This window comes from Oryzias latipes, chromosome 13 (assembly GCF_002234675.1).
Source record: "Oryzias latipes chromosome 13, ASM223467v1".
Classification (NCBI taxonomy): domain Eukaryota; kingdom Metazoa; phylum Chordata; class Actinopteri; order Beloniformes; family Adrianichthyidae; genus Oryzias; species Oryzias latipes.
The window spans coordinates 18,653,707-18,678,063 of NC_019871.2; the positions used below are offsets into that span (position 1 = coordinate 18,653,707).

Below are 24,357 nucleotides of genomic sequence, written 5' to 3' on the forward strand. Positions count from 1 at the left end.
CCAATACAATTCTTTAGAAAATGAACATAAAAGCAGCCAGACTTTTCAAACATCTTTATTAGAGATCAGTCATTTTTCCTCTTTGTGTTCTGGTGGAAAGGACAATGGAGAGATCCACATTAGTCCTGGATGATCAACAAAAGCTTTTAAAAACACAGAAATCTGAAAAAGAACAGGGGAGGGGGTATGTTTCTGCATTTGTATAGGGAAGACGATAAGATCCGAAGTCATAGTGTCTTGGAAAATGAATCATCTTTCCATCAAAATAATGAGAATTCAGGAGATGGCTCCATCATGACAACAAGCTCCGATAAGGAGGCAAAAATCCATTTCCGTTCTCGCAGTTGTTGCTGATGAATTATGAGCACTGTTCCTGCAAACAGCCAATCAGGGCGTTGATCCTGCCTTCATAAAGATGGGTCTGATTCAAGGACCAGATGAGATGGATTGACTGGAAGAGGCTCTGATGTCAGACATGGCAGCTCCTGACTGCACCGAGGCGATTAATGACCCGCACGTCTGTGACAGCGGTTCAGGAAGCGTTTACGTGCGGGGGGGGGGGGATGAATCCTCATTTGTGGAAATCAATGATCTGATTACAGATGCTCCAGCAGGCAGGAACAGGTGTCATGGGGCTGATGGGATCTCTTTCTGGCCTGTTTTTGGACAAACCCAAAAGGTGATCACGCCAGCAAACCCGTCTGACCTTCTGTACAGGAACGCATCTTTAAAAGACAAATCACCAATTTTCACGTTTATATATGAAACTCAGTTTCAGCTCTGAAGACAACATGAGGGGGTGAGATGATGGCTCCTTTTACCCATGATTCCCGATCAATTAAAAAAAAGAAGAAAAAAAACAGCACTGAAAATGACGAGTGGAGGGTGGGGCACAGAAAAGTAAACAACAGTTTGTGGAGGTAACAGGGTGTTTTTACTACAAATATAAATACACACAAAACTGGAATGTGACTACATTTTTAACTCCACTCACAGTAAGGCAAGCGTTAGTCTAACATCAGATGATCTGCAGCTGCTATTTACAGTCATGCTACATGGATCCCCCCTCACACCTAATTTGTTTGGTTCCTCACAGATCATTTGTGCATCCCCCACGCTGTGGTACGACTGTTAGGGACAAGCAGAAAACACAACCTCTACAGTCAGAAAGGAGGTGGAAAGCAGAAAGCCAACGCATCAAAGGTTTTGAGATTGAGTTCCGTCTTTAAGGCTTCTGAAAAAAACACAAGGAGCCACGATGTTGGCGAGGAGTTCAGTCCGCTTCTGTTCAGTGATCACAGAACCTCTCCTCTGGGCTTTAGGGACGGGCGCCAATTTTACACCAAGAAAACTTGTAAAAAATTTCTTATGCTTCTAAAGGGGGTAACACTCTTCCTGCTGGTTGCTGTGGCAACAGGTAACCGCCTCCCATACCTCGCTGGGGACTGTGAGGTGGAGGCAGGATCACGGTGGAGCAAACATCTGCAGCTTTTCCCTCATCTTTCCAGACAGACGTTCGGTGATTCATATCCTCATGATGAACAGTTATGGATGGCATGAACTACTGAACATCTACAAATGTAAAACCTCCTGAGAGTGAGTTAAGGCCAGCTAGTGAAAGAGAAGCAGTCATTTCTCCTGTACACAAGAATCTCCAGGTGACGGGAATGAAGAGCGTCTGAAGGGACGTTGGTGCATCACACATTCACTTCACAGCACTACACGCAAAACAGTGCAAACAGGAGACCTTTGTCAAAAGCATTGAATGTATTGAATGTAAACACTTCCATCAATACCATTCCCCCAAAGGAGAAACCATGACAACACACTCGCCCATTGTGCTTCGGTCATTGAAAAAAGCAACGAAAAAAAAAACCCAGAACAATCCAACTTTTTCAAACGGACGATTAGTGACATGTTTACTGAGAAAAAGAGTAGTGCGCCCGCACACACACATGCACGCACGCACACATGCAGGCACGCAGCAACATACAGACATAAACACAGACAAACACATACAGACATAAACACACTGACGGATATACATGTGTGCACAAATGTACACATGCATGCACGCACGCACGCACGCACGCACACACACACACACACGCACGCAGACACACACGCACGCACGCACGCATGCATACACACATGCACGCATTAGCACACGCAAGCACCAACGCATTCAAAAAACACGCACCCACCAACACACATGAACCAATACATACACACATGCACGCATACACCAATGCACCAACACATACACACACTAACAAATTCATACATACACTAACGCATACACACATGCACGCAGCCATCAACTCGTACACACGCACACGCATCAAAACAAACGCAAGCAAACACACACAGAAGCACACAAACGCAAACACGTGCATGAATACGTACACACAAGCACGCACCATGCATGCAAACACAGACACACAGACACACACACACACGCATTCACACGTGTACTTGTACACCAAAGAGCTGAGGATCCTGGGCGTTGAGGGTGGGGGGAAACTGTACAAAGGGGGTTTCCATGACACTAGGAGAAAAGCGGGGTGGGCTTGAGCCAGAGTGGGTACCATGTGGGCCGGGCCAATCAGCGCTGGGAGAAGCCTGTTGCTAAGCTACAGCCAACCACCTGTGTCATATCCCAGATCTGTGAAGACAAACAGATGAGAGTCATGACCTGGATACCTCCGGAGGGTTTCAGTTCAGGACTTTAACATCCCAGTCTGAGTTTTGCTGGACCACATTTCAGACTCTTTCTGCAATCAAAACTACATGACAACAGTAAATAAAACATGGAAAAACTAGAAAGAAAATGACTAATAAGTCTAAAGTAAAGATTGGGCAAAGAGCAGAAAACCATCTTAAGTTAGAACAGATAAAAAAATACATTTTATTCCTTAGGAATGATGCTACAGGGGCCATCAACTCATGTCAAAGAGGAAAAACAGAATTTGGATCAACAAATCATTAAATATGTTCTTTTGAAATGAGACCAGTAATTTAATTGAGGGCGGACATGTTTCAGTGTAACCCATCAATGTGTTAAAGGAATTCTCCTTGTATGCTATGAAACTGCAATAAAGGAAAAGGCAAAAGAAGCAAAAGTACAGATGGCTGAGGGATTGGAACTGAAATTCGGTGCCAAAACACATAAGGTACTACTAGTACCATACATAAATGGGAGTTTTGATACTGTGTTTCAGACATGTCAAATACTTGTCTTCTATTTAGTTTGCTGTACAACTCTAGCCAATCATTTTACCTTTCCAGTGATTGTGGGCAGGCTCATGTAAGAATGGGTGTGGCTGTGAAGGTGGGCGGAGCATCAGCAAAAATGCCAATCGCAAAGTGAGTGAAAGTTTCTCTGTACTTCACACCAAAAGATTGTAAATCAGCGACCTGATGGATCAGTGCTCTGAAAAAAAGACAGTCGTCGTGGCGATTAGCAAGGAAATGTATTAACTTTAGGGTGTGCAAAAATAGGGATGCAGCGCCGCAGTGTCGGAAAAAAGGAAATAAAGCCTCTTAGTCTCATTCAAGTGCTCCCCTTCACTTAGTCACGCTGCTTCATCACACTTAAATGTTTATAGAAAAAACGGGCAGGTTTTTTTCAGTACTGAAGCACTGTTTAGGCACCTGTACCGTTTCAAAAGTGCTGAATAAAAATCTAGACCCATCCCTTCACCTGTCACAGAAACAGATGCACCAGATAAGAGTTTGAAGACCATTACAGTGTGATCATTTTTTATCCATCCATGCGTTTCAGAAAAGGTGTATGGGTAATCATTCTTTAAGACTAATTAATGGTTCCAACTAGGCCTGCACAATATACCGCAAATTTATCGTTATCGCAATATCCAGCTCTGCAATATGCATATCGCAAAAGACAGTGAAAATCGCAATAAATCGTAAACCTTAAATGTGTTAATACAACCTTAAGGCAGCTTGAAGCATTTAACGTTAATCAAATAAATCCCTTTATGCATTTGACCAATCGGATGGACGCCTTCACCTTGTTGACCAATTGGATGGAGGCCTATTATGTTAGATGTTTGTCTCCTATGTCAACGAGGGTCATTTGGAGTATAATTTTTAAACTGTTGCAATGAAATGGGAATGATGTTTTGTTTATTTTGTTATTTGTTTGTATACCGCAAATTATACCGTTATCGCAATATTAATCTTAAATATCGCATATCGCGAGTTTTCCTCATATCGTGCAGCCCTAGTTTCATGCAACTTGAGTTCTGAATGTTTTGTGGTTCACATGCATGAACTATCTGCCACTGAGGACTGTTTTGACCTTAACAATGCGGTCGCTTCCACAAGTGACCATCAAGCCTCTGGAGGGGTCCATGTCCATGTGGGCGATGTTGTGTTTCCCCTCATGGAACGTGGCCAGAGGCGTTCGACTGTGGACACAGCGAGGACAGCAATCAGATCTTTCCTCTGTGAGAACTACGCTGAAGAAGACCAGCTCCTCACTTACTCCTCATCTTTGATGATAGCAAAGCAGTCGTCACACACCCGCACAGGGAACTCGAAGCCCATGATTGGAAAAGTAGAGCGTTTCGAGCTGCATTTTCCACAAACCGCTTTGCCACACTTCCTGCAGTGATGCTGCAGACAAAAAACATGGAGAGATTTTAGGAAAATGCCCCACAATTGGATGAGGACCGAGAGCTTCTCCCCACCTGTCTGAGCCCCAAAGTCTTTGTGTCCCACATCTGCTTGATGTTCCAGAAGAACGGCTGTTCACACTTCTGACAAGAGTCGCTGTCTAACCACTGAGGCGCCTGCAAGAAAGAGCAGCTTTCCAGCACCCAAAACATCTCAGGTGAAGGATGTAGGTTCAGGCGAGGCAAACCTCTTCTCTTTGGGTGTCCATATTCCACACGGCAACGCCTCCGTCTGCTGAGCAGGAGATCAGCTGCCGGGTCAACTGGAGGTAACGGATGGCCTGAACCCGCTCGCTGAAGAGGGAAAGGATTCACACAGTCGCATTTCAAAGTTATTTCTGCTTGCTTAGCGGTTTTGGAGGCTCATTCCTCCAACAGCTCAGACGCTGGAGATAATTCCAACCTCCATGGCAACCATGTACATTCAGAGCATAAAGCCTGCCTCTGAATACTGCACAGCAGTTAGGAGCATAGGGAGGTTTTTCTCACATTGGTACTTAAATATAGAGGATGATGGTCGACATGAATGTGCTTCAGCCTAAAGCTTGTATACTAAACACATCTGTTTAGTATAAAAGCTGAAATCAGATTTAAAGGGTTGTTGGAAAAAAACTAGAATCCTTCTCTGCTCCTTTGAGACATAGATAGACAATTTAATTGGTTCATTTCAAATTAGCAAATCTTTCTGTATTAGCTGGGATTGTATGCACAGGATGGAGCTGTAACAATGAGCATCACATCAGCAGAATGCAGTGGCAGACCCTGCATTACACAGCTGGGCCTTCAGTAGTGCCACGCCTGAATCACTCAAACCCTTAATAAGCATTTTTATGCCTCCAAATAAACTAAATAAACAAAACAGTAAACAAATCTCATTAAGCAACTACAGGCAGCACAAAACATTGAAAATCAATCACATACATTTGGAATATTATTTATTATGATATTTATCATTTCACTCTTCAAAAAATCAGATTATTTGAAGACACAATTCATCCTCTCTTTTCTCAAAAACAGTTCAATCACCCCGTCATGTGAATTATCGCGCTTCAGTTCCGTTCAAAAAGTTGTTCAGTTCAGTTCCGTCACATTTTGCCAAAGTGTGACATGTAAACATTAAACATGACTTAATAGAATGTAAATACAGGCACCGTTTCTGGAGACAACTTGGAAAAGGTCTGTTACTGCCCTCTAGTGAGGAGGTTGGAGAATGCAACATCAATTCCTCCTTTACTTACCGTTAAAACAGAAATGACAGCAATAAAACTAAAAACTAACTTGAATAATTGTATCTAAACTTATCGCAGGAAACAGCTAAATCCCACACTCTAGAACTTTAAATCCTGTGGGTTTTTTTTATACATAGGTCCCGATAAAAGCCATCAAAACATTTTTACTGATTTTGTAAATTGATGTTGATAAATATATAGATATATTGATAATAAATATTTGCTGATGACGTCTGCATCTAGGAGGTGGGGAAGAATTCGAGAAATCTGTCAAACAGCTGAGGATTGGAGAAACAGCGTTCCCTCGTTGAATGTGAGGGATGCGTTCCATAAATAGCCCACGATATGTGAAATCCATGAAGCAGGATTAGAGAGGAAGCAGGAAAACTCCTCACTACACACTCAATCCACTTTTCTCAGACACACGTGAGCATCTTTACACTTATCTATCTTGTTTAAACTCTCAGTTCAAAACTTCATTCAAATTAAATCCAGTTTTGTAAAAATAATACAAAGATCTGATCAGAATGAGGATTTATCCAACTCTGGCAAGTTGCACGTGCAGTGTCTCTGCAGAAGACACTGCACGGAGGGGATTGATTGACAAGCTCAACAGCCAATCAGGATGCAAAACTGTTTTTACATTGTTAGCTGGTGTCTGCAGACATCCGAGGCTTTCTAAAAAGAGGATGAAGACGTCAGGAATGTTCTTCTGACCATTTCTGACATTCCACTTGATTGTTTTATGACATTCAGAGCTTTGCAGTTTTGCTTTTTCTTCTTCAAGCTACATTAATGGGGGGTGGGGTGTACTTACTGATGTCCCTGCAGCAGTAGCGTCCGCCCCTTGCGGCCGCCGATGTCCCACATGATCACACTGTGATCCGAGGCGCCTGAGAAGAGCAGCCTCTGGACGGGATCCCACCACAAGGCTCCAACGCTTCCTGCAAACAAACATGTTGTTTCACCCTTAATAGGTTTTCTAACGTGGTGGCGCCCCCTAGTGTCTGCAGGGACAACTGCAGTCAGCTCCAGATCAACAACCTGACCTGAAATGATCAAAATGAGTAAAAATGTCAAACAATTTTAACAACAAAAAAATACTAATTGAAATTTTTAGAAACATATAAATAAAAAAATTTGAATGCTAAAAGTATGGAGAGAAATTAGACTCAGTCGGATTTGTGCGTGCGTAATTCTTGATGTGTGCGTAAATTAGGATTTGTGTATGCATATTCTTGCTTTGTGCGTGCGTAAATTAGGATTTGTGCATAAATTTGGATTTGTGCGTGATTTGTTAATCATATTATACGTTTTGTGTATAAGTTCAAAAAATATAAAATAAAAAAAATACAAAATGCAATTTACGTATGCACAAATTAAGATTACAACAGCTTGAAACTACTTACACACACACACGTCTTTAAAAAACACGCACGAATCCTTTGTTACGCACACACGAAGCCAAAGTTACGCACGGATCTACCGTGAGACTGTTTTCACGTCTCACAAATTCGTCCGTAAGTCTTCTTTCTCTTCTTTCTCTTTCGGCTTTTCCCATCAGGGGTCGCCACAGCGAATCATCCTTTTCCACCTCACTCTATCATGGACATCTTCTACCCTAACATTAGCCAACTTCATGTCCTCTGTTAAGACATCCATGTATCTCCTCTTTGGCCGTCCTCTTGCCCTCCGGCCAGGCAGCTCCATCTCCAACATCCTTCTACCAATATATCCACTATCCCTCCTCTGAACATGTCCAAACCATCTCAGTCTGGCTTCTCTGACTTTGTCGCTGACACAGGCAACATGAGCCGTCCCTCTGATGTACTCGTTCCTTATCCTGTCTAACCTGGTCACTCCTAAGGAGAACCTCAACATCTTCATCTCTGCTACCTCCATCTCAGCCTCTTGTCTCTGTCTCACTGCTACCGTCTCTAACCCATAGAGCAGAGCTGGTCTCACCACTGTCTTGTACACCTTTCCTTTGAGTCTTGCTGGCACTCTTCTGTCACACAACACTCCTGACACTTTCCTCCAACCGCTCCAACCTGCCTGCACTCGCCTCTTCACCTCTTTTCCACAATCCCCATCACACTGAACTATTGACCCCAAGTACTTAAACTCCTGCACCTTCTTCACCTCAGTCCCCTGTAACCTAACGCTTCTACCTTGATCCCTCTCGTTCAGACACATGTATTCTGTCTTACTACGACTGACCTTCATACCTCTTCTTTCCAGAGCAAACCTCCACCTCTCTAGCTGTTCCTCCACCTGCTCTCTACTCTCACTGCAAATTACAATGTCATCCGCAAACATCATTGTCCAGGGAGATTCCTGTCTTACCTCGTCTGTCAGCCTGTCCATCAGCATAGCAAACAAAAAAGGACTCAAAGCTGATCCTTGGTGTAGTCCCACCTCCACCTTGAACTCCTCTGTCTGACCTACAGCACATCTCACCACCGTCATACTTCTCTCATACATGTCCTGAACTACTCTGACATACTTTTCTGCCACTCCAGACGACCTCATACAGTACCACAGCTCCTCCCTCGGCACCCTGTCATACGCCTTCTCTAAATCTACGAACACACAATGCAGCTCCTTCTGACCTTCTCTGTACTTTTCCATCAACATTCTCAAAGCAAAAATGGCATCAGTGGTGCTCTTACGGGGCATGAAACCATACTGCTGCTCACAAATCTCCACCTTCTTCCTAAGCCTGGCTTCCACTACTCTTTCCCACAGCTTCATTGTGTGGCTCATCAACTTTATTCCTCTATAGTTGCTGCAGTTCTGCGTGTCACCCTTGTTCTTAAAGATTGGGACCAGAACGCTTCTCCTCCATTCCTCAGGCATCTTCTCACTCTCTAAAATCCTATTGAACAACCTTGTTAGAAATTCCACTGCTGTCTCTCCTAAGCACTTCCATACCTCCACAGGTACGTCATCAGGACCAACGGCCTTTCCGCTCTTCATCCTTTTCAGAGCCTTCCTAACCTCATCCTTTCCAATCTCTGCTACTTCCTGCTCCACAACAACCACATCTTCCTCCCTTCTTTCCCTGTCATTTTCCTCGTTCATCAGCTCCTCAAAATACTCCTTCCATCTTTTCTGTACACTCTCTTGGGTTGTTAGCACCTTTCCATCTCTGTCCTTAATCACCCTTATCCTATTATAATCACCCTTAAATTCGTCCGTAAGTGCTGCGTTTAAATACCAGTGGAATGCTCGGTCATTAGACTTTTCCTATCAGCCTTCCCTTCTAAACGTATTTCCTTCAGTGGGTGTAGCAGGGCTTAAAAAAACTTTAAAGGAAAATAATAATTATTATCTGAGAATATGACGTTCAATTTTAAACGCTAATATATATATTAAAAGTATATTATTCTCCGAGACACCAAATTGATACAAAATGCGTAACAGGAACAACCAGTAGGGGGCACTGTTTTTTTTCTTCTGGAAAAATCAAAGGCAGTCACACTGAGAGAGTCACGGGAAGAATGGCGGCCCATCTCGGTGGTCAGCGCCCCGAAGTAAGTAGCCTCTATGTTCAACACTAACATCTACTGTCTTCATGTATTGATTGAGTCATTGTCTGGATACGTTTAGAAGGGACGGCTGATAGGAAAATTCTAATGACCGAGCATTCCACTGGTATTTAAACGCAGCACTTACAGACGAATTTGTGAGACGTGAAAAGAGTCTCACGGTAGATCCGTGCGTAACTTTGGCTTCGTGTGTGCGTAACAAGGGATTCGTGCGTGTTTTTTAAAGACGTGTGTGTGTAAGTAGTTTCAAGCTGTTGTAATCTTAAATTGTGCATACGTAAATTGCATTTTGTATTTTTTTTATTTTATATTTTTTGAACTTATACACAAAACGTATTATGTGAGTAACAAATCACGCACAAATCCAAATTTATGCACAAATCCTAATTTACGCACGCACTAAGCAAGAATATGCATACACAAATCCTAATTTACGCACAAATCAAGAATTACGCACGCACAAATCCGACTGAGTCTAATTTCTCTCCATATAAAAGGGATAATGTACAGACAATCATGACTTTGTTTTGGCATTTTTTGGGGGATTATTTTGTGTAAATATTTATGTTCAACATGTACAAATAGATGTATAAAATATTTTAAGATTAACGGTGGTAATGAATCAAATTTTTCCTCTACCCACTCCTTTTTGGAGCACTTCCTGTTTATCATGTTTATCCTCATATTTAACCCTTTTATTTTGAAAAATCAAACCTATATTTTCATTTCCAGCAAAGACTGAATAGGCCCAAAAATCTGAGTTTACTAAAACATAAGTCCAAATAAATGTTCTGTCTGATCCCACAACTTAAATTTCCCATAAAAAATGGGCTCTAATCACAACCAACTTCTGGAAGTTCCTACTTATCAGCGATGACTCCATGTTTTCTGGAGCCTATCAGCAGAGACGCATGTTGTGTTGGAATACAAAGGCCCTTTGACCTTCACGGCAGTCACACGCCGAGAGCCGGGCTGATAAGGGAGGCATTCATTGGAGCTGTGGAGCGACAACATCTAAACGACCCTTGAAGCTTCTCTGGTCTGACTCACCCTCAGAGAACCACACGTCTGAAGGCTAAAAGCCGCCTTTCAAATGTTTTGGTGATCTGATGCTGCTGGAAAGTGTGATGGTAGTGAGGCTGAAACTAGTGGGCAGGAATGAATCCACCGTTTCCTGAAGGAAAACGCTTCTTCACGGATTAAAAGAGAGAAAAACCTTTACATTTGGAGTAAAAGCTAAGAATGCATTTAAATTGTGTTGCTTTTTAACTACTTAAAGCTTCAAGGTTCTGAAAGTGCTGATGCATCTGACTGAAGAACCCAAAGAACTCTGCAGACTCAGGTCAGCAAAAACTGCCGAAAACAGCCAAGAGCTTCTATATGACCCCCCCAAACACACACACACACACACACACTTCCTCGTAATGTTAGTTTGTGTTGACATGTGTTGTGGTAATATGTTAGAGATACTTAATTAAAAAAAATTTAAAAAGTCAGAGGACGGCTTTACTCTGAGAGTCGATGGTGGAGAGACAAACGCTTCTGAAAGTTAAACCTAAAGATCTTATTTCAGCAGATCCAGATCTAAACACATCCACTGGATGGAAGGTTTTCTAAAAAAAAATAAACATCAGTCCAGCTAAACAGTCGTCACAATAAAAAAAAAACCTGACAAAGTTTAGATAAATAAAACAGAGAAAGTGAGACATTCAGAGATGTAGAAACTGCTGAGGAATGAAGATGATGAGTCACAATGAAGTTATGGGGAAGAGTGGAGGAAGCCAGACTGAGGTTAAGTGAACATCTGTGAACAGCAGTTTGGTTTCATGCAGACAAAGAGAACAACAGATGCTTGCTTTGAGGATGTTCTTCTGGAAAAGAACAGAGATGATCAGAAGGAGCTGTGGTTTGGATGAGGAGGTCCGGGGTGACGGAGGAACGGAGAGTGTGGAAGAAGCCAAAAGACTATGAAGATGAAGGAAGTATCTGGTCTTTGTTCTCCTGTGGAATCAAGTCCTGGAGAAATCACAAAAAACTACGTGTGTACGTGTGCGCACGTGCGTTTACCTTCGTGGCCCTTCAGCGTGGTGACTATGGAGTACGTCTGCCTCTCCAGCTTCAGCATGGTGACCTGTCCAGAGAAGTCGCCCACAAAGGCGTGCTGCGTCTCGTGGTCGTATCTGAGCACAGAGTCAGGGCTCCAACAGTCATTTCCTGTTCCTGTCTCCAGTCAGCGGATCATTGTTCCAGAAGGATACTGCAGGCAGGAGGCCCAGGTGGAGAAGCAGTGCCTCCCCAGCATGCTGCCACTCTGTGTGCACATCCAGCTCAGGCTCTTGTCATGGCCGGTGCTCACCAGCCACTCGCTCTCCAGGGAGAAAACCAAGGCCGACACGCGGTTCTGGTGGGCTGCAACGACAAAACCGAGTTACAGAACTGCAGTTAAACTGGAAAGACTGGAGTGGCTTCTTCAGGGAGCAGAACCGCTCTTTGGACAGGAACCCATCTTCAGTCAACAAAGTACTCCTGTATGATCATTCCTCAAAGCCTCATCTATAGGTGGTCATCCTGAAACCATCCGTTTGTTCTGCATCCACTACATTCTTCGTGTATGTTCATGCCCCTGCAGACTCATGTTCATGTGTTTGTGTTCCTCCAGCAGCCTCTGAACATCACTGACGCTGAGATGAATCATCAGCTTCTTCACACTAAGGCTACATTCACAGTGACGTACGTTCAAGCGACCACTTCCAATGAAAAGTTGACTTAAATGTGCATAAAAGCAGGTTCTGGGCTTCTGCTTTCAAAACTCTTGCGTTCACGCATACCTACGCTCGTTTTTAAGCTTGTTTGTGGGCTCCACCTACAAAACGCGCAGCCATTGGACAAGTGTTGAACGCTAAACCTGGTTGAACTTTGACCAATCAGGAACTCAGATATGGTAGTGACGTATGGATGGTGTCCTCTTTAAGTCACAGAGGTGCCAACCTCGGTAAACATGCCCCTGGAGGAGAAATTAATAATTGTTGGTTGTGCCCAACCAGAATTATATAACAGCAAGTCTTTCATATGTCGGAATAGAACTGTGAAAATAAATAAATAAATAAATAAAAAACCCTGCAGCAAGATTTGGGATATTTGCACCGCTTCAACCTTTCAGACCAAGCCTCTTCCAATTGTAGGTTGACGACATGCGCTGGTAAACAGTAGAGAAAACAAAAAAGACACTGCCCCCTGTTCGTCCTGTGTGAACATCATATACGTTCTGTTGTTGCGATCTCAAATGCGCGTCACATGCCCGGTGTGAACGTAGTTTAACACGTGGAGTAAAGGTGCAAACATCACGATCTTTAAACTCAAAATGTTGTTCATGTTGGAACTACGAAGCTAAATGTTGCTGCGGATGACGGAGAGCAGACGTTGGAGGTTCCTCTGAGAATGGAAGATGAGGATCAACCAAAGGGGATTTTTTTTTTATGTCTCCCAAACTGAAACCAAAAGTACGGGGTGAACGGGGACCTTCTCAGGGTCTGATGTGTGGTATATGCCTGTCAGGAGATTCAATCAAATCAAAGCAGCACGAGTTGAAACTCCATGACACAGACCAAACTGGGCTTGAAAGGTTTCTGCTGAGAAAAGGATCTGAAACAAAAGGTTTTTTTCCCCGAACGCATGATGTGAGCCACATTCCCTCCAAGAGCGTAAGGCCATAAGGCTTCCTCTCCACACAGCTTCACCTTCCCTTCCAAACATCCCAGACTCATTCATGACCTCCGTCTCACCTGGATATGTCTTGACATGGTTCATCTTGTTGAAATCTTCAGAGATGAGAAACTCCTACCAAATAAACGCTTTCAGTCTCAGACCACAGAGAAACGAAAGCACATGGGTTTGAACCCCTCACGTACCACGACCGATCCATTGTCCTGTCCTATGAAGATCCGTCTGCTGTCATGGTGGTACGACATGCAGGAGCAGGGCGCTGGAGGAGACAGGAGAGTGGGACTGAGCAAAAATAGAAGGTTCAGGTATGTGCGAGGCCGTCTTACTTACACGAGACGGTGTGGTAGATGCTGGGCCAGTACTGACCGCTGTCTCTCTTCAGCCACACTCGGATGGTCCTGCAGGGAAAGTGACACATTTCTACACTTCACACCTTAAGGTTGCTCACAGAAAACATGGTTCTTAGTGATGAGGGGACGTTTTGGTGGGGAACACTCTTCTCTAAAGGCTTCTGAAGAAGCTCATCTCAATTCCTGCTTCAGAGGAAACCTTTTCTCTTATTTGGTGGTGAACGGCCCTTATGACGATGGGGCCACAGCCGTGCTGCCGTCGTGTCGTATAGAATCCTTCGTGAGAGCGTGAGATGTTTGTGAAGTCAGTATTTCTGCTATCCGTCAACAATCTGGATTCGGTATGAACAAAATTCGGTTCGTGAAAAGTTTTTGCGTAAATCCGTGAGCTCCGGGTCAGAACGAACCGTAATGGAAACCTTAAATAGTCAGAAAATCGCTGTTTGGTTCTGTTTCTGTTTGTTTGTTTATACATGCTGGGAGTTGCTGGGATTTCTCTTCCGGTGTTTTACGCCCTCCTCGTTGGATTTACGGAAAACTCGAACAGAAACGGTCGGGGGTTTGGGGGCTTCTTTTGGTGCTGTCTGTGTTAAAAGCAGCGCGCGCACGAACATGAACGGGCATTAACCAGCAAATAGACTGATCCCGCTAGCAGCTAGCCTGCTGGCAGGACTCACCTGTCCTCGCTGACCGTGATCACTCCATCCTCCTTCGGGATGAGCACGGCGGCGTTGACAGCGTCCGTGTGGCCCTCGATCTTGTTCAGCAGAACCGGTCTGGCGGTCTGGGGCCTCGAGTGGATCTCCGCAGCCATGGTTTTTCGGAACCGACAGCGTTTGTTTTCCCACAAATGAGGTTCCTCCTAAGGCGCGAGCCACTGCGGATCAGCTGACTCCACAGCCTCTGCGATTACCGTAAAGACTGCGGGCGCGCGCGCCGACAAAGCTCGCGACTCTCTCTGATCGCATTTTTCTGATAGGGATTACCACGTGATTGGGGTTAGGAGCGATTTAGGGAGCACAATTAAAGAGGGGAAATCCCTTCAACGCAAATTTAAAGACCTTGGAGATGATTTCCTCTTACTTTTGATCTGACTTTTTAAAAAATATTTTATTGAACTGTTGCATTATTTTTTTAGTGCTTGAAATATACCAATAAATCAAATGAAAATACAGAAGATGATGGTAGAACGCCCGGGAACATGAATGCCATCATCATCAGCTTTGACCTGTAGTTCACTGCAGCTTCAGAGGAGTGAAGTTGATCTCAGAAGCAGAGTCAGTCAGGAAATACAGTATGAACTCTCCAGACTTCTGGTCCAGGTTCTGACTTTGGAGCAAAGATGGATGAAGAAGACAAACAGATCCCCAAACCAAGTGAGAGCATGAACAGAGGGTAAAGACTTTTACTGAAGGAGACACCCAGCATCTACTATAGGTCATGTCTGACCTATATGTGTCTGCCAAAGATTCCATCCATCCATCTACAGAAACCAGCTGAATCCCTTTCAGGATCACAGGGTTCCTGGAGCCTATCCCCATTATATTGTTGAAAGAAGACAGGGTTCCCCCTGAACCGGTTGCCAGTCTGTCGAGGGCCCCACACAGACACACACACACACCCACACACACACAGGGGCAATGCAAAGACGCAGTTAACCTACGAAGCATGTTTTTGGACTGCCAGAGAAAACCCACACGTGAACCAGGAGAACATGCAAAGTCCACACATTGAGGCAAGAGCACTGACCACTACACACCCATTTGCCCCCCCCCATTTAAAAAGATTTTAACTCATTTCAACAATAGAAACAGATGTGCTGAGTGGCACTGAATTCCTTTAGATAACTTTTTTTCCTCTGCTAACATAAAAAACAAAGGTTTTTGCAGCCTGAGATGTTTCACCTGAAATTAAAATCATAATCCACAGACAACCAGCAGTTTGTTACATGTGAAGATCAGATGCTTCAGATTCTTTCAAATGTCTTTGTATTTTTTTCAATTTTAAAAAGTGTCTTAGTTCATGACTGCAACAGTACCAACTCCAAACTGAATGGAGCAGTGGCGGTTCTACCCTGAATTACTCCCCGGGCGAGACCCTCCTCTGCCCCCCCCCCCCATAGAGTCACTTTGTCCATTTATTGTAACTGAAAATACAGTTAGGAAATATTTAATAAACACAAATAATCTGAAATAAATATTATAAACTACAAATCACACAAATAATACACTAGAATAAATGTAACTGCAGCACTAAGAACAGAAAACACTAACTAAAACCTAACCTTTGTGGCCTTCCTGATGCAAGCTTGTCAATAACGTCATCATATGAAATCTGCTCCCCCCCTGAATGATTGATACTAACAACAGCAGGTTAGTGAGTTGCTCCTGAGACATTGATCTCAGGTATGACTTGATCAACTGGAGTTTTGAAAAGCTAGCAGCAGCAGCAGCAGCAGCAGCAGCAGCAGCAGCAGCAGCAGCAGCAGCAGCAGCAGCAGCAGCAGCAGCAGCAGCAGCAGCAGCAGCAGCAGCAGCAGCAGCAGCAGCAGCAGCAGCAGCAGCATGCTACCATCACAGCTTATTTAACATTATGAACTAATATACAACAATAAAACACAACAAAAACTTTGTGTTACAGCAGAGCAGACAGACACACGAATCATAACTAATGTAACAAGTTAAGGCAGAGCAAACATTTAAGAATAAATATCTTAAAAATGACGTTATTTGCAATATTTGGGCCTCCTTCAGTTTTGGTCATGATAGACCAAACAAGAGATTTTTCCTCTGCAACGTTGTTGTAGGGCAGGTAGCGTTCGAATTTAGAAAACGTGCATCTAGTTATGCGATATTACCCTTTTCTTTGTCTCTTTTCTCCTCTTCTTCTCTTTTCTTTCTAAATTGGGCACCAGCTTTGACCTTTTTTCTCCATATTTCAGATGTTTTTGCATTTAGCATAAATGTCCTGACATAGGTATCAAGTCTGTCGACTAAACCAACTGTCATCTAAGTGAAGAATTTTTTTTGTTTTCCCATTTTTTATTTGGGCATTTCACACAAAAATAACCAAAAAAGCATGATTTTTTTATACCTTTTTTATACCCGCAGCCCCCCCCCCCCCCCCGTTCGTCATACATTTCCAGAAGGAGCGCGTGCAGCTGCACCCAGGGGCGCCAATTCGCTACATGGCGGCGCAATTTTTATTTTTTCATCAAGCACTGAGCCGCGGCCCGCGACCGTTGCCCCCCTGGAAGAAGATCCAGCCAGGTTTGCGCATGCGTTTTGCGCTCCGTGCTCACCTCTCAGCCTGCATCCTTCACCCCGCGCCCCCTCCCTTCTCCTTCTTCACCCCGCGCCCCCTCCCTTCTCCTTCTCACACACATTTGCGTCTACTTCTCAAAGACAGGAAAGAGAGCGCAGCTGCGGGGCGGGGGCGCCGCCAGGTTTCAGGCTGTTACAAACTCTGTGATATAAGTAAACCAATAGTGATGCATAAAGTATTTTACAAGAGCTGAGCCGCTGGCGCCGCCCCTCCGTCATTTTTCCGCCCCGGGCGATCGCCCGTATGACCCGTGCCTAAAACCGCTACTGGAATGGAGGAACACATTCATCTGATAACCAATAGGGTCTACCCTCTTCTCTGCATTTGAATATAAAAAGGAAAACAACAAACTTGGATGCTGCATATTTTCATCTGGAGTTTACTTTCGTGTAATTTTATTGGGTTCTTTAAAACACGGAGTCCTAAATACATCAGGATAATTTTAAAATAATCTAGAATTAAAATCTTTGAAACACGAAAACACTTTTCAGCCTTTTATTCTTGCTTGCATTATTCAAACAGGTTTAACAGAAAGGTTCACCAACAAAAAGAACATGCTTTTAAGAGTGTAAAGATGGATGGCAAAAAAGGCACCAAAAAAAAAAAAAAAAATTCTTACAGCCAAAGCGAGACAAAATAAAATAAATGACATTCAAAGTCTTTTAAAAATGCAATAAAGTAAAAAAGTTTAAACACAAAATTAAAACAATTGGAAAACATTTTATCCAGCGTTCTGCGATCCACAAAATGAGTAACATAAAAAGCAATATTTAAAACAAATATCCAGCGTCCACATTTTACATAACAGTTCCCGTAAGGCAGCTTGTGAGCGATCCATGAGCTGGTCAGAGGGGCTCATGGGAGTCTGCCCCAGGGGGTCAGGAGGCAACCTCATGGCTGGTTTATCTGGCCCATGAAGAGAATGGTTCCTGCAGATAGAGAAGCTCAATCCAACAACGTTCCAGACATCTGCGCAGACCTGTGCATGAACTGCTCTACCTGTAGGCTTATGCCGGATGAGGAAGAGGAAGGGTCTGTCCACAGTAACCCATGGCGGGGAGGACCGTGCCAGCAGAATGGTAGCTGTGGACGAAAGCAGTAGATTGTGAAGAAATGCCATCATCCACCTCCCAATGTGTAGAGAAAAGAGCAGAAACCCTAACCGGTGGCAGCTGCAGCTTGTGTCCCATCTTCATTCACAATGATCTTGGCTTTCTGGAGAGCTTTGGACACGTGTAGAGGTTCAGCGCCTGGAACAGCAGGGAAATGTAGTTTTTATTTTCTAATTGAACAATCCCCCCCTTTCACTGTACACATGATGGCAGCAGAGCTACACTCTACACAGCAGGATGCCTCAAACGAGCTGTTCTGTCCCTAATGGACCTTCACGCTGTGAGAACATTCAGAGATGAGGTTCAGAGCGCTGCTCTTACTTACTGATGTGGGAAAAGTCAGCTTTGTCCTGACTGAAAATGTCCGATATTCCCAAGGATGAGAGGGGGGCTTCCAGGTCCACCTCTGCATCTGCAGTGAACCTTCAGAAGAACACACACAGATGAGCGGATCGGGCTGTTTGGAAGTTGCTCAGAGCCGGTATGTGTCTTACTTTGGGATGAACAGGCGGATCTTCCTCATGTGCATCAGTTTGGACCAGGTCTGCACGGTGGCTGTGCTGATATGGGGGGTGATGCTGGACAGGGCCGTGTCTTCTTCAGAGGGCACAACAATGACCATGGTGATGTTGTCGCCGTGGTAGGGCAGCTCGATCACCTTGTATTTGCTCCCTTCAGGGGTGGTGGCCATGCCTGAAAAGTAAAGATCAAAATAGAAGGACGCAGACATTTCAGCCAAAATGGTCCGTTTATAGCAGCAGAAAAGAATTCAGCTCAAGTCTTTGACATTTGTGATCAATCCTGAACAAACAAAAAGCCTTTGTACGCCGAGGGAGAGGGGTCCCTCAGTCCAGTTCTCTTATACAGTAATGCTTCAAACAGACAGTTTCAACGTATATGATACACTCATAATAGGGGGGTATACAAAAACATTATTGGGAACTAACAGTATGACTACTTTAACCTACAGGTATAACTGGGATTACTAAAAGACGTATAAATCACCTGTAAGCTGCAAACACGAGCTTTGCTGTCAGAGACTTAAAGTTTGGTCATGTTCTTCAAAGGTGGGGGGGTGGGGGTATTTATCTTAATACCCATTTCTAAAACAGCTTAAATAAAGTGCTTCCTTGTCTTGTTGCATGCACTTCTGAACTTCCTGTCCTGAATTCCATCAGTAGGAACAAAAATGCACTTTAGAATCAAAAGGCAAGGCCAGCCTCAACTGGATTATCAAGGAGTCCCCGATGGTTTCGTTTGGACAGCCAAAGACAGACGTGAACCTACTCCAAACACAACCTGACAGCTAAGCATGAGCTCAGCTTCACATCAGTGCCGTGTGAAAACTATCTGCTCCCTGCATACACCATCCGTCTAAATATAGCAACTGATTAGTATGACATTTGATTTCACACCAGACCAAATAATGTCGAACCTCCATGGCATGTCTAGAAGCTGTTCCTCTGCTGTGTTTTCACAGATCACCACACCTTCTGGATGAACCACAAACTGAGCTAAAAAAACATCTGAACCAAACAATCCAACATCCAGTTACTCTGACCTTTGTTCCATGGTCTGGGTGAATACTGGACTCTGATTGGCTGCTGGGTGTCCACTAAAATGTGTTAATTTGCACCTATAAAAAGAAGTTCTGGTTAATTAGCCTGAATGTTCTATATTAATGCGCCAGCTTAAACACCAGTTGGTGACCTTAGCAACAGAAACAGGTAACATAGGTCTGTCTTCCTGTCCTTTTCTCTTGCTTACCTTTATTACCCAAAATAGAGTATTTCTTGACATCAAAGCAATCTAGGAAACTACTTTTGGACTTTGTTTTTATAACACGCAGTTTTGCTTCATCTTCTGGACAAAAGCAAGTGGTAATAGGTGAACTTTCCCACTAAACGATGCTTTGGAACACTTAACATGATGTTTAACAAGAAGGCCATACCACTTTCCTCCACTGGTTAGTTCTCATACACAAGCTGCAGCAGAACAAGAGGCAGGTTACCATGACAATGCGTCACACGGCATATCAAATAGTCAGCTTCTTGTGAAAAAAAATTTCAATGTTAAAAAATAAATTACTAATATAAATGATTTCATATTTCTTTCCTTCATAATTGCCCATGCATATCCGAGATGACACCTCGTTGGACATTGTTCCTTACTTCATGGTGAGGAACTCTGATCCTGTTGGCCTGTTTTTAATTTGCATCATGCAGAAAGTTTCTGCCAGAGCTTCTCACCGATGTTAAAGAGCGACAGCTGGGACATCATTGGAACTTTAGAAACGCTTCCGTCAGCCGTGTGGAAGGGTCGCATCTTGGTGTTCTCTGGCTTGAAGCAGGACTTCCACAGGCCTTTGAAGTAGATTGAGTTGATGGCAACCAGACGGGTCATTGCTGGATCCAACAGGTCTGCTTTGAGCAAGCTGGGGATGTGACCTGAATGGAAATACAACAAGAAATCGCCAAGTCATTGGGCCGGTCTACAGTCCGGCCCAATAAAGACGCTCCGGGACCAAGTGAAACATTTATGACTCATCAAGTTCTAATGCACTTTGAGTTTGTTTGAAGACTGAACCAAACAACTGCATTTGGATAAAAAAGAAACCTCTGAGGCTACATACACACCGGACATGTGATGCACGTTCAAGAACCTGCTAAATGGACATTCTTGAACACACTTTAAGCATACGGCGTTCACACTGGACTGTCACTACCCAATACTTGCGCATGTAACAGTACTCACAGTTGGAAAAAGCTCAGTGCAAAATGTCAAAACTCAGCAAATCTTGCTCCAGGCTTTTTCTTCCAGTTTTTATTATGGTGGAATATAAGTATTTGGTCAATAACAAAAGTTCAACTCAATACTTTGTTATATCCCATTTGTTTGCAATGACAGCAGTCAAAAGTCTTCCCAAGGTTTTCACAAGCCGTTGCTGGTATTTTGGCCCATTCCTCCATGCAGATCTCCTCTAGAGCAGTGATGTTTTGGGGCTGTCGCTGGGCAACACAGACTTTCAACTCCCTCCAAAGATTCTCTATGGGGTTGAGATCTAGAGACTGGCTGGTTCACTCCTAGACCTTGAAATGCTTCTTACCAAGCCACTCCTTCGTTACCCGGGCTTTGTCTTTGGGATCGTTGTCATGCTGAAAGACCCAGCCACGTTTCATCTTCAAGGCCCTTGCTGATGGAAGGAGGTTTTTACTCAAAATCTGATAATACATGGCCCCATTCATTCTTAACACAGATCAGTCGTCCTGATCTTTTGCTGAAAAACAGCACCAAAGCATGATGTTTTCACCCCCGTGCTTTACAGTAGGTATGGTGTTCTTTGGATGTAACTCAGCATTCTTTCTCCTCCAAAGTTCTATTTTGGTTTCATCTGATCATAGGACTTTCTCCCAAACCTCTTCTGGATCATCCAACTGCTCTTTAGCAAACTTTAGACGGGCCTGCACATATACTGGATTTAGCAGGGGGACACGTCTGGCGCTGCAGGACTTGAGCCCCTGGCAGCGTAGTGTTACTGATGGTAGCCTTTGTTATTTTGGTCCCAGCTCTCTGCTGGTCACTCACTAGGTTCCCCAGTGTGGTTCTGGGATATTTGCTCACCGTTCTTGTGATCATCCTGACCCCTTGGGGTGAGATCTTGCAGGGAGCCCCAGATGGAGAGAGATTATCAGTGGTCTTGTATGTCTTCCATTTCCTAATAATTGCTCCCACAGTAGATTTCTTCAAACCAAGCTGCTTACCTATTGCAGATTCAGTCTTCCCAGCCTGATGCAGATCAATAATTTGGTTTCTGGTGTCCTTAGACAGCTCTTTGGTCTTGGCCATAGTGGAGTTTGAGTGTGACTGTCTGAGGTTGTGGACAGGTGTCTTATAAATTCATAACAAGTTCAAACAGGTGGCATTAATACAGGTAACGAGTGGAGGACAGAGGATCCTCTTTCAGAAGAAGTTACAGGTCTGTGAGAGCCAGAAATAATGCTTGTTTGTGGGTGACCAAACACTGATTTTTCATCATAATTTACAAATAGATTCCTTAAAAAAAAAAATAATAATAATAATAAATAATCAGACAATATAATTTTTTGATTTTTTCTTCTTCTCATTTTGTCTCTCATAGTTGAGGTTTACCTTTGATGATAATAACAGGCTTCTCTCACATTTTTAAATGGGAAACCTCACAATTTGGTGGCTGACTAAATACCTTTTTGCCCCACTGTACGCACGTTTACATTGAGTTTTCATTGGAGATGTTAGCTTGAGCCCGGTTTGAATGTAGCATAATATTTAATGGGTTTCAGTCAGTTCTGTTGGGATCTGAACCCTCTTCAGCGGTTTTCTACGTTCTTCAAAACCTTTTGAATGTCACATTCCTACCTTTGGTCATGTTTTTGACCCATTTGTTGATCTCGTCAGCAGCAGCGTGGGGGTTGCTGAAGTCAAGAATCCTGCTTTCACACTGAAAGTTGGCTTTGTTTGTGCTCACAAAAGTCTTCTCCATGGGGAACCCCTTCTGGCTGAAGATACCGTTGGCAATCAGAACCGTGTCTTGGTTGGACTTGGAAGTAAGAGTTTTGTGCAACCTCCTCAACATCTTGTAGGGTCCTGAGCAGAAAAAAAGGATTAGATTGATCTTTACCTCCTTAAATAATCTTTCATTTAAAAACAGTAACAACTGTGAGAAATAACTTAGGGTCAGTGTTTGTTCAACTGCATCTCCTGATCTTCTTCTTCCACAGAAGATCCATCTCTTACCATTTTTCTTGTACCGCAGCCCTTTGATGATCTGCCTCCGTGTTTCCCCGTGGGCTCCAGAAAGCAGCATGCCTAAGACGGAAGCCACTCCATGGGGCGAAAGCACCACGTTCTCCAAGGGTCTGGAGCGGACTACTTCCTGAAACACCTGGATGCCAAGATCAGAACCTCGTTCTCCATATGATGGAGCTTGGCACAGCACTTTTTTATATACAAACAGGTTCATCAGTGCACAAAGGCAAACTAGTGATGCGCCTTTCTTCATGATCCCCACTGCACCTGAGGGAGGAGCCAACAACAACAGGTCAGAGGCAGCCCCTCCAACCCCCCCAAAAACATCTCCGTGAAACCATTGAAATGACCGATGAAGGTTACCTGGACATTCCTGTCTGTGGGGGTTCATACCACCCCCCCTGAACAGAAAACACTGCTGTTCACTACTTTGGACTAACTGCCGACTTAACTGTCATCCCGGGAAACAACAAGCTGCTGCACCAACCGACAGGGATCTACGTTCGGTCTCTCGGTTGAGCAGCAGGAATTTGCGCCGTAGTTCTATGTATCCTCAGGAGGAGGACCCACTAACGCAACACGCTTTCAAAAGAGGAAATGTCTTCAAGGAACGTCTCAATAAAGTTTTTATGTATAAGTAATTGCTGAAACATTTTTTTTCTCCCCCCAATTGGTGCACATGGTGACACCCCCCCCCCCCCCCCCCCCGGAATGGTCAGTCCCACAGCGGGGTGCGGCCCCACTTCCCAAAGCTTTCACGCGCCGCGTCAATGAGACGGCTATTTACTCACAAGACCCCCACCCCATCAGATATTTGCCTTTTTTTCTGAGGGGAGGGGGGTCAAATGTCAGGAGTCACTAGTTTAACCCCAATAGAGTCCGTTTTTACGGGCCGTCGAGATCGTTTGCATCACGTCCCTGCAGATGAAACGGCTGCGCTTACCCATCACGAGGAGAGTTGCTCCGACTTTATCACTCAGGTAAACGGTGACCGTATCCGTCCGCCTTCCTATCCAGTAGGCAGCTAACCTGGTCCGGGCTGGGGGTTGACGGTTCTGATCCCGGCGACAGTCAGTTTTATTTCTGACTTCGCCGTTGTTTCTCGGAAGACTTTATCGCTCCGGGCTCCGCCTTCCAGCCAAACAACCGAACGCGAAGCGCGTCTCTCTTGTGCAGTAACTAGCCAAACGGCGAAGCACTCACATCCGTTGGAATTTCAAAATAAAACACAATAAACAGTTAATCCTAATGTGTTTGACTTTATATACAAACGTATACGTGGGCTCTAGATATGTTTCTAATACGCGTTTTATTTCATGACATTTTGCGCTATATTCAGAAATTATGGATGACTAAGGTTATAGTTTTGGGATGACACTCAGAGTTACTTCCGGTATAGTGTTTGTCATGAAGTTCAGGTGCAGTTACCTGTTTGAGAGCAATACTCAGGTCATAACGTGATGCGTAGCACGCTTTCAAGCATTTGCAGTGGTCGAAATACTTCCTGATTTCCCCTACAAATTAAAACAAAACAGCAATTTACTATAATTTAAAAGTGAAATTTAAAAATGAGTTGTTTTTATGTA

At 43.9% G+C, this 24,357-nt stretch overlaps 2 protein-coding genes across 2 annotated transcripts; both read right to left on the reverse strand.

Annotated features, from left to right (window-relative positions):
• Positions 1 to 39: 39 nt before the first annotated feature.
• wdfy1 (WD repeat and FYVE domain containing 1) lies at positions 40 to 14,487 on the reverse strand. Its single transcript, XM_004075716.4, has 12 exons — positions 14,228 to 14,487; positions 13,531 to 13,598; positions 13,386 to 13,459; positions 13,260 to 13,314; positions 11,736 to 11,886; positions 11,545 to 11,657; positions 6,744 to 6,870; positions 4,886 to 4,991; positions 4,713 to 4,814; positions 4,508 to 4,638; positions 4,322 to 4,430; positions 40 to 2,665 (listed from the first exon to the last, which is right to left on the reverse strand). The coding sequence occupies exons 1-12, from the start codon at positions 14,362 to 14,364 to the stop codon at positions 2,606 to 2,608; spliced, it is 1,233 nt and encodes a 410-aa protein (XP_004075764.1). The 5' UTR covers positions 14,365 to 14,487; the 3' UTR covers positions 40 to 2,605.
• Positions 14,488 to 17,355: 2,868 nt separating this feature from the next.
• On the reverse strand, positions 17,356 to 23,976 carry serpine2 (serpin family E member 2). Its single transcript, XM_004075472.2, has 9 exons — positions 23,715 to 23,976; positions 22,760 to 23,038; positions 22,382 to 22,609; positions 20,236 to 20,433; positions 18,481 to 18,679; positions 18,312 to 18,409; positions 18,038 to 18,124; positions 17,874 to 17,957; positions 17,356 to 17,803 (listed from the first exon to the last, which is right to left on the reverse strand). Exons 1-9 carry the CDS (start codon positions 23,716 to 23,718, stop codon positions 17,766 to 17,768), a joined length of 1,215 nt encoding a protein of 404 aa, XP_004075520.1. The 5' UTR covers positions 23,719 to 23,976; the 3' UTR covers positions 17,356 to 17,765.
• Between the last annotated feature and the right edge of the window lie 381 nt (positions 23,977 to 24,357).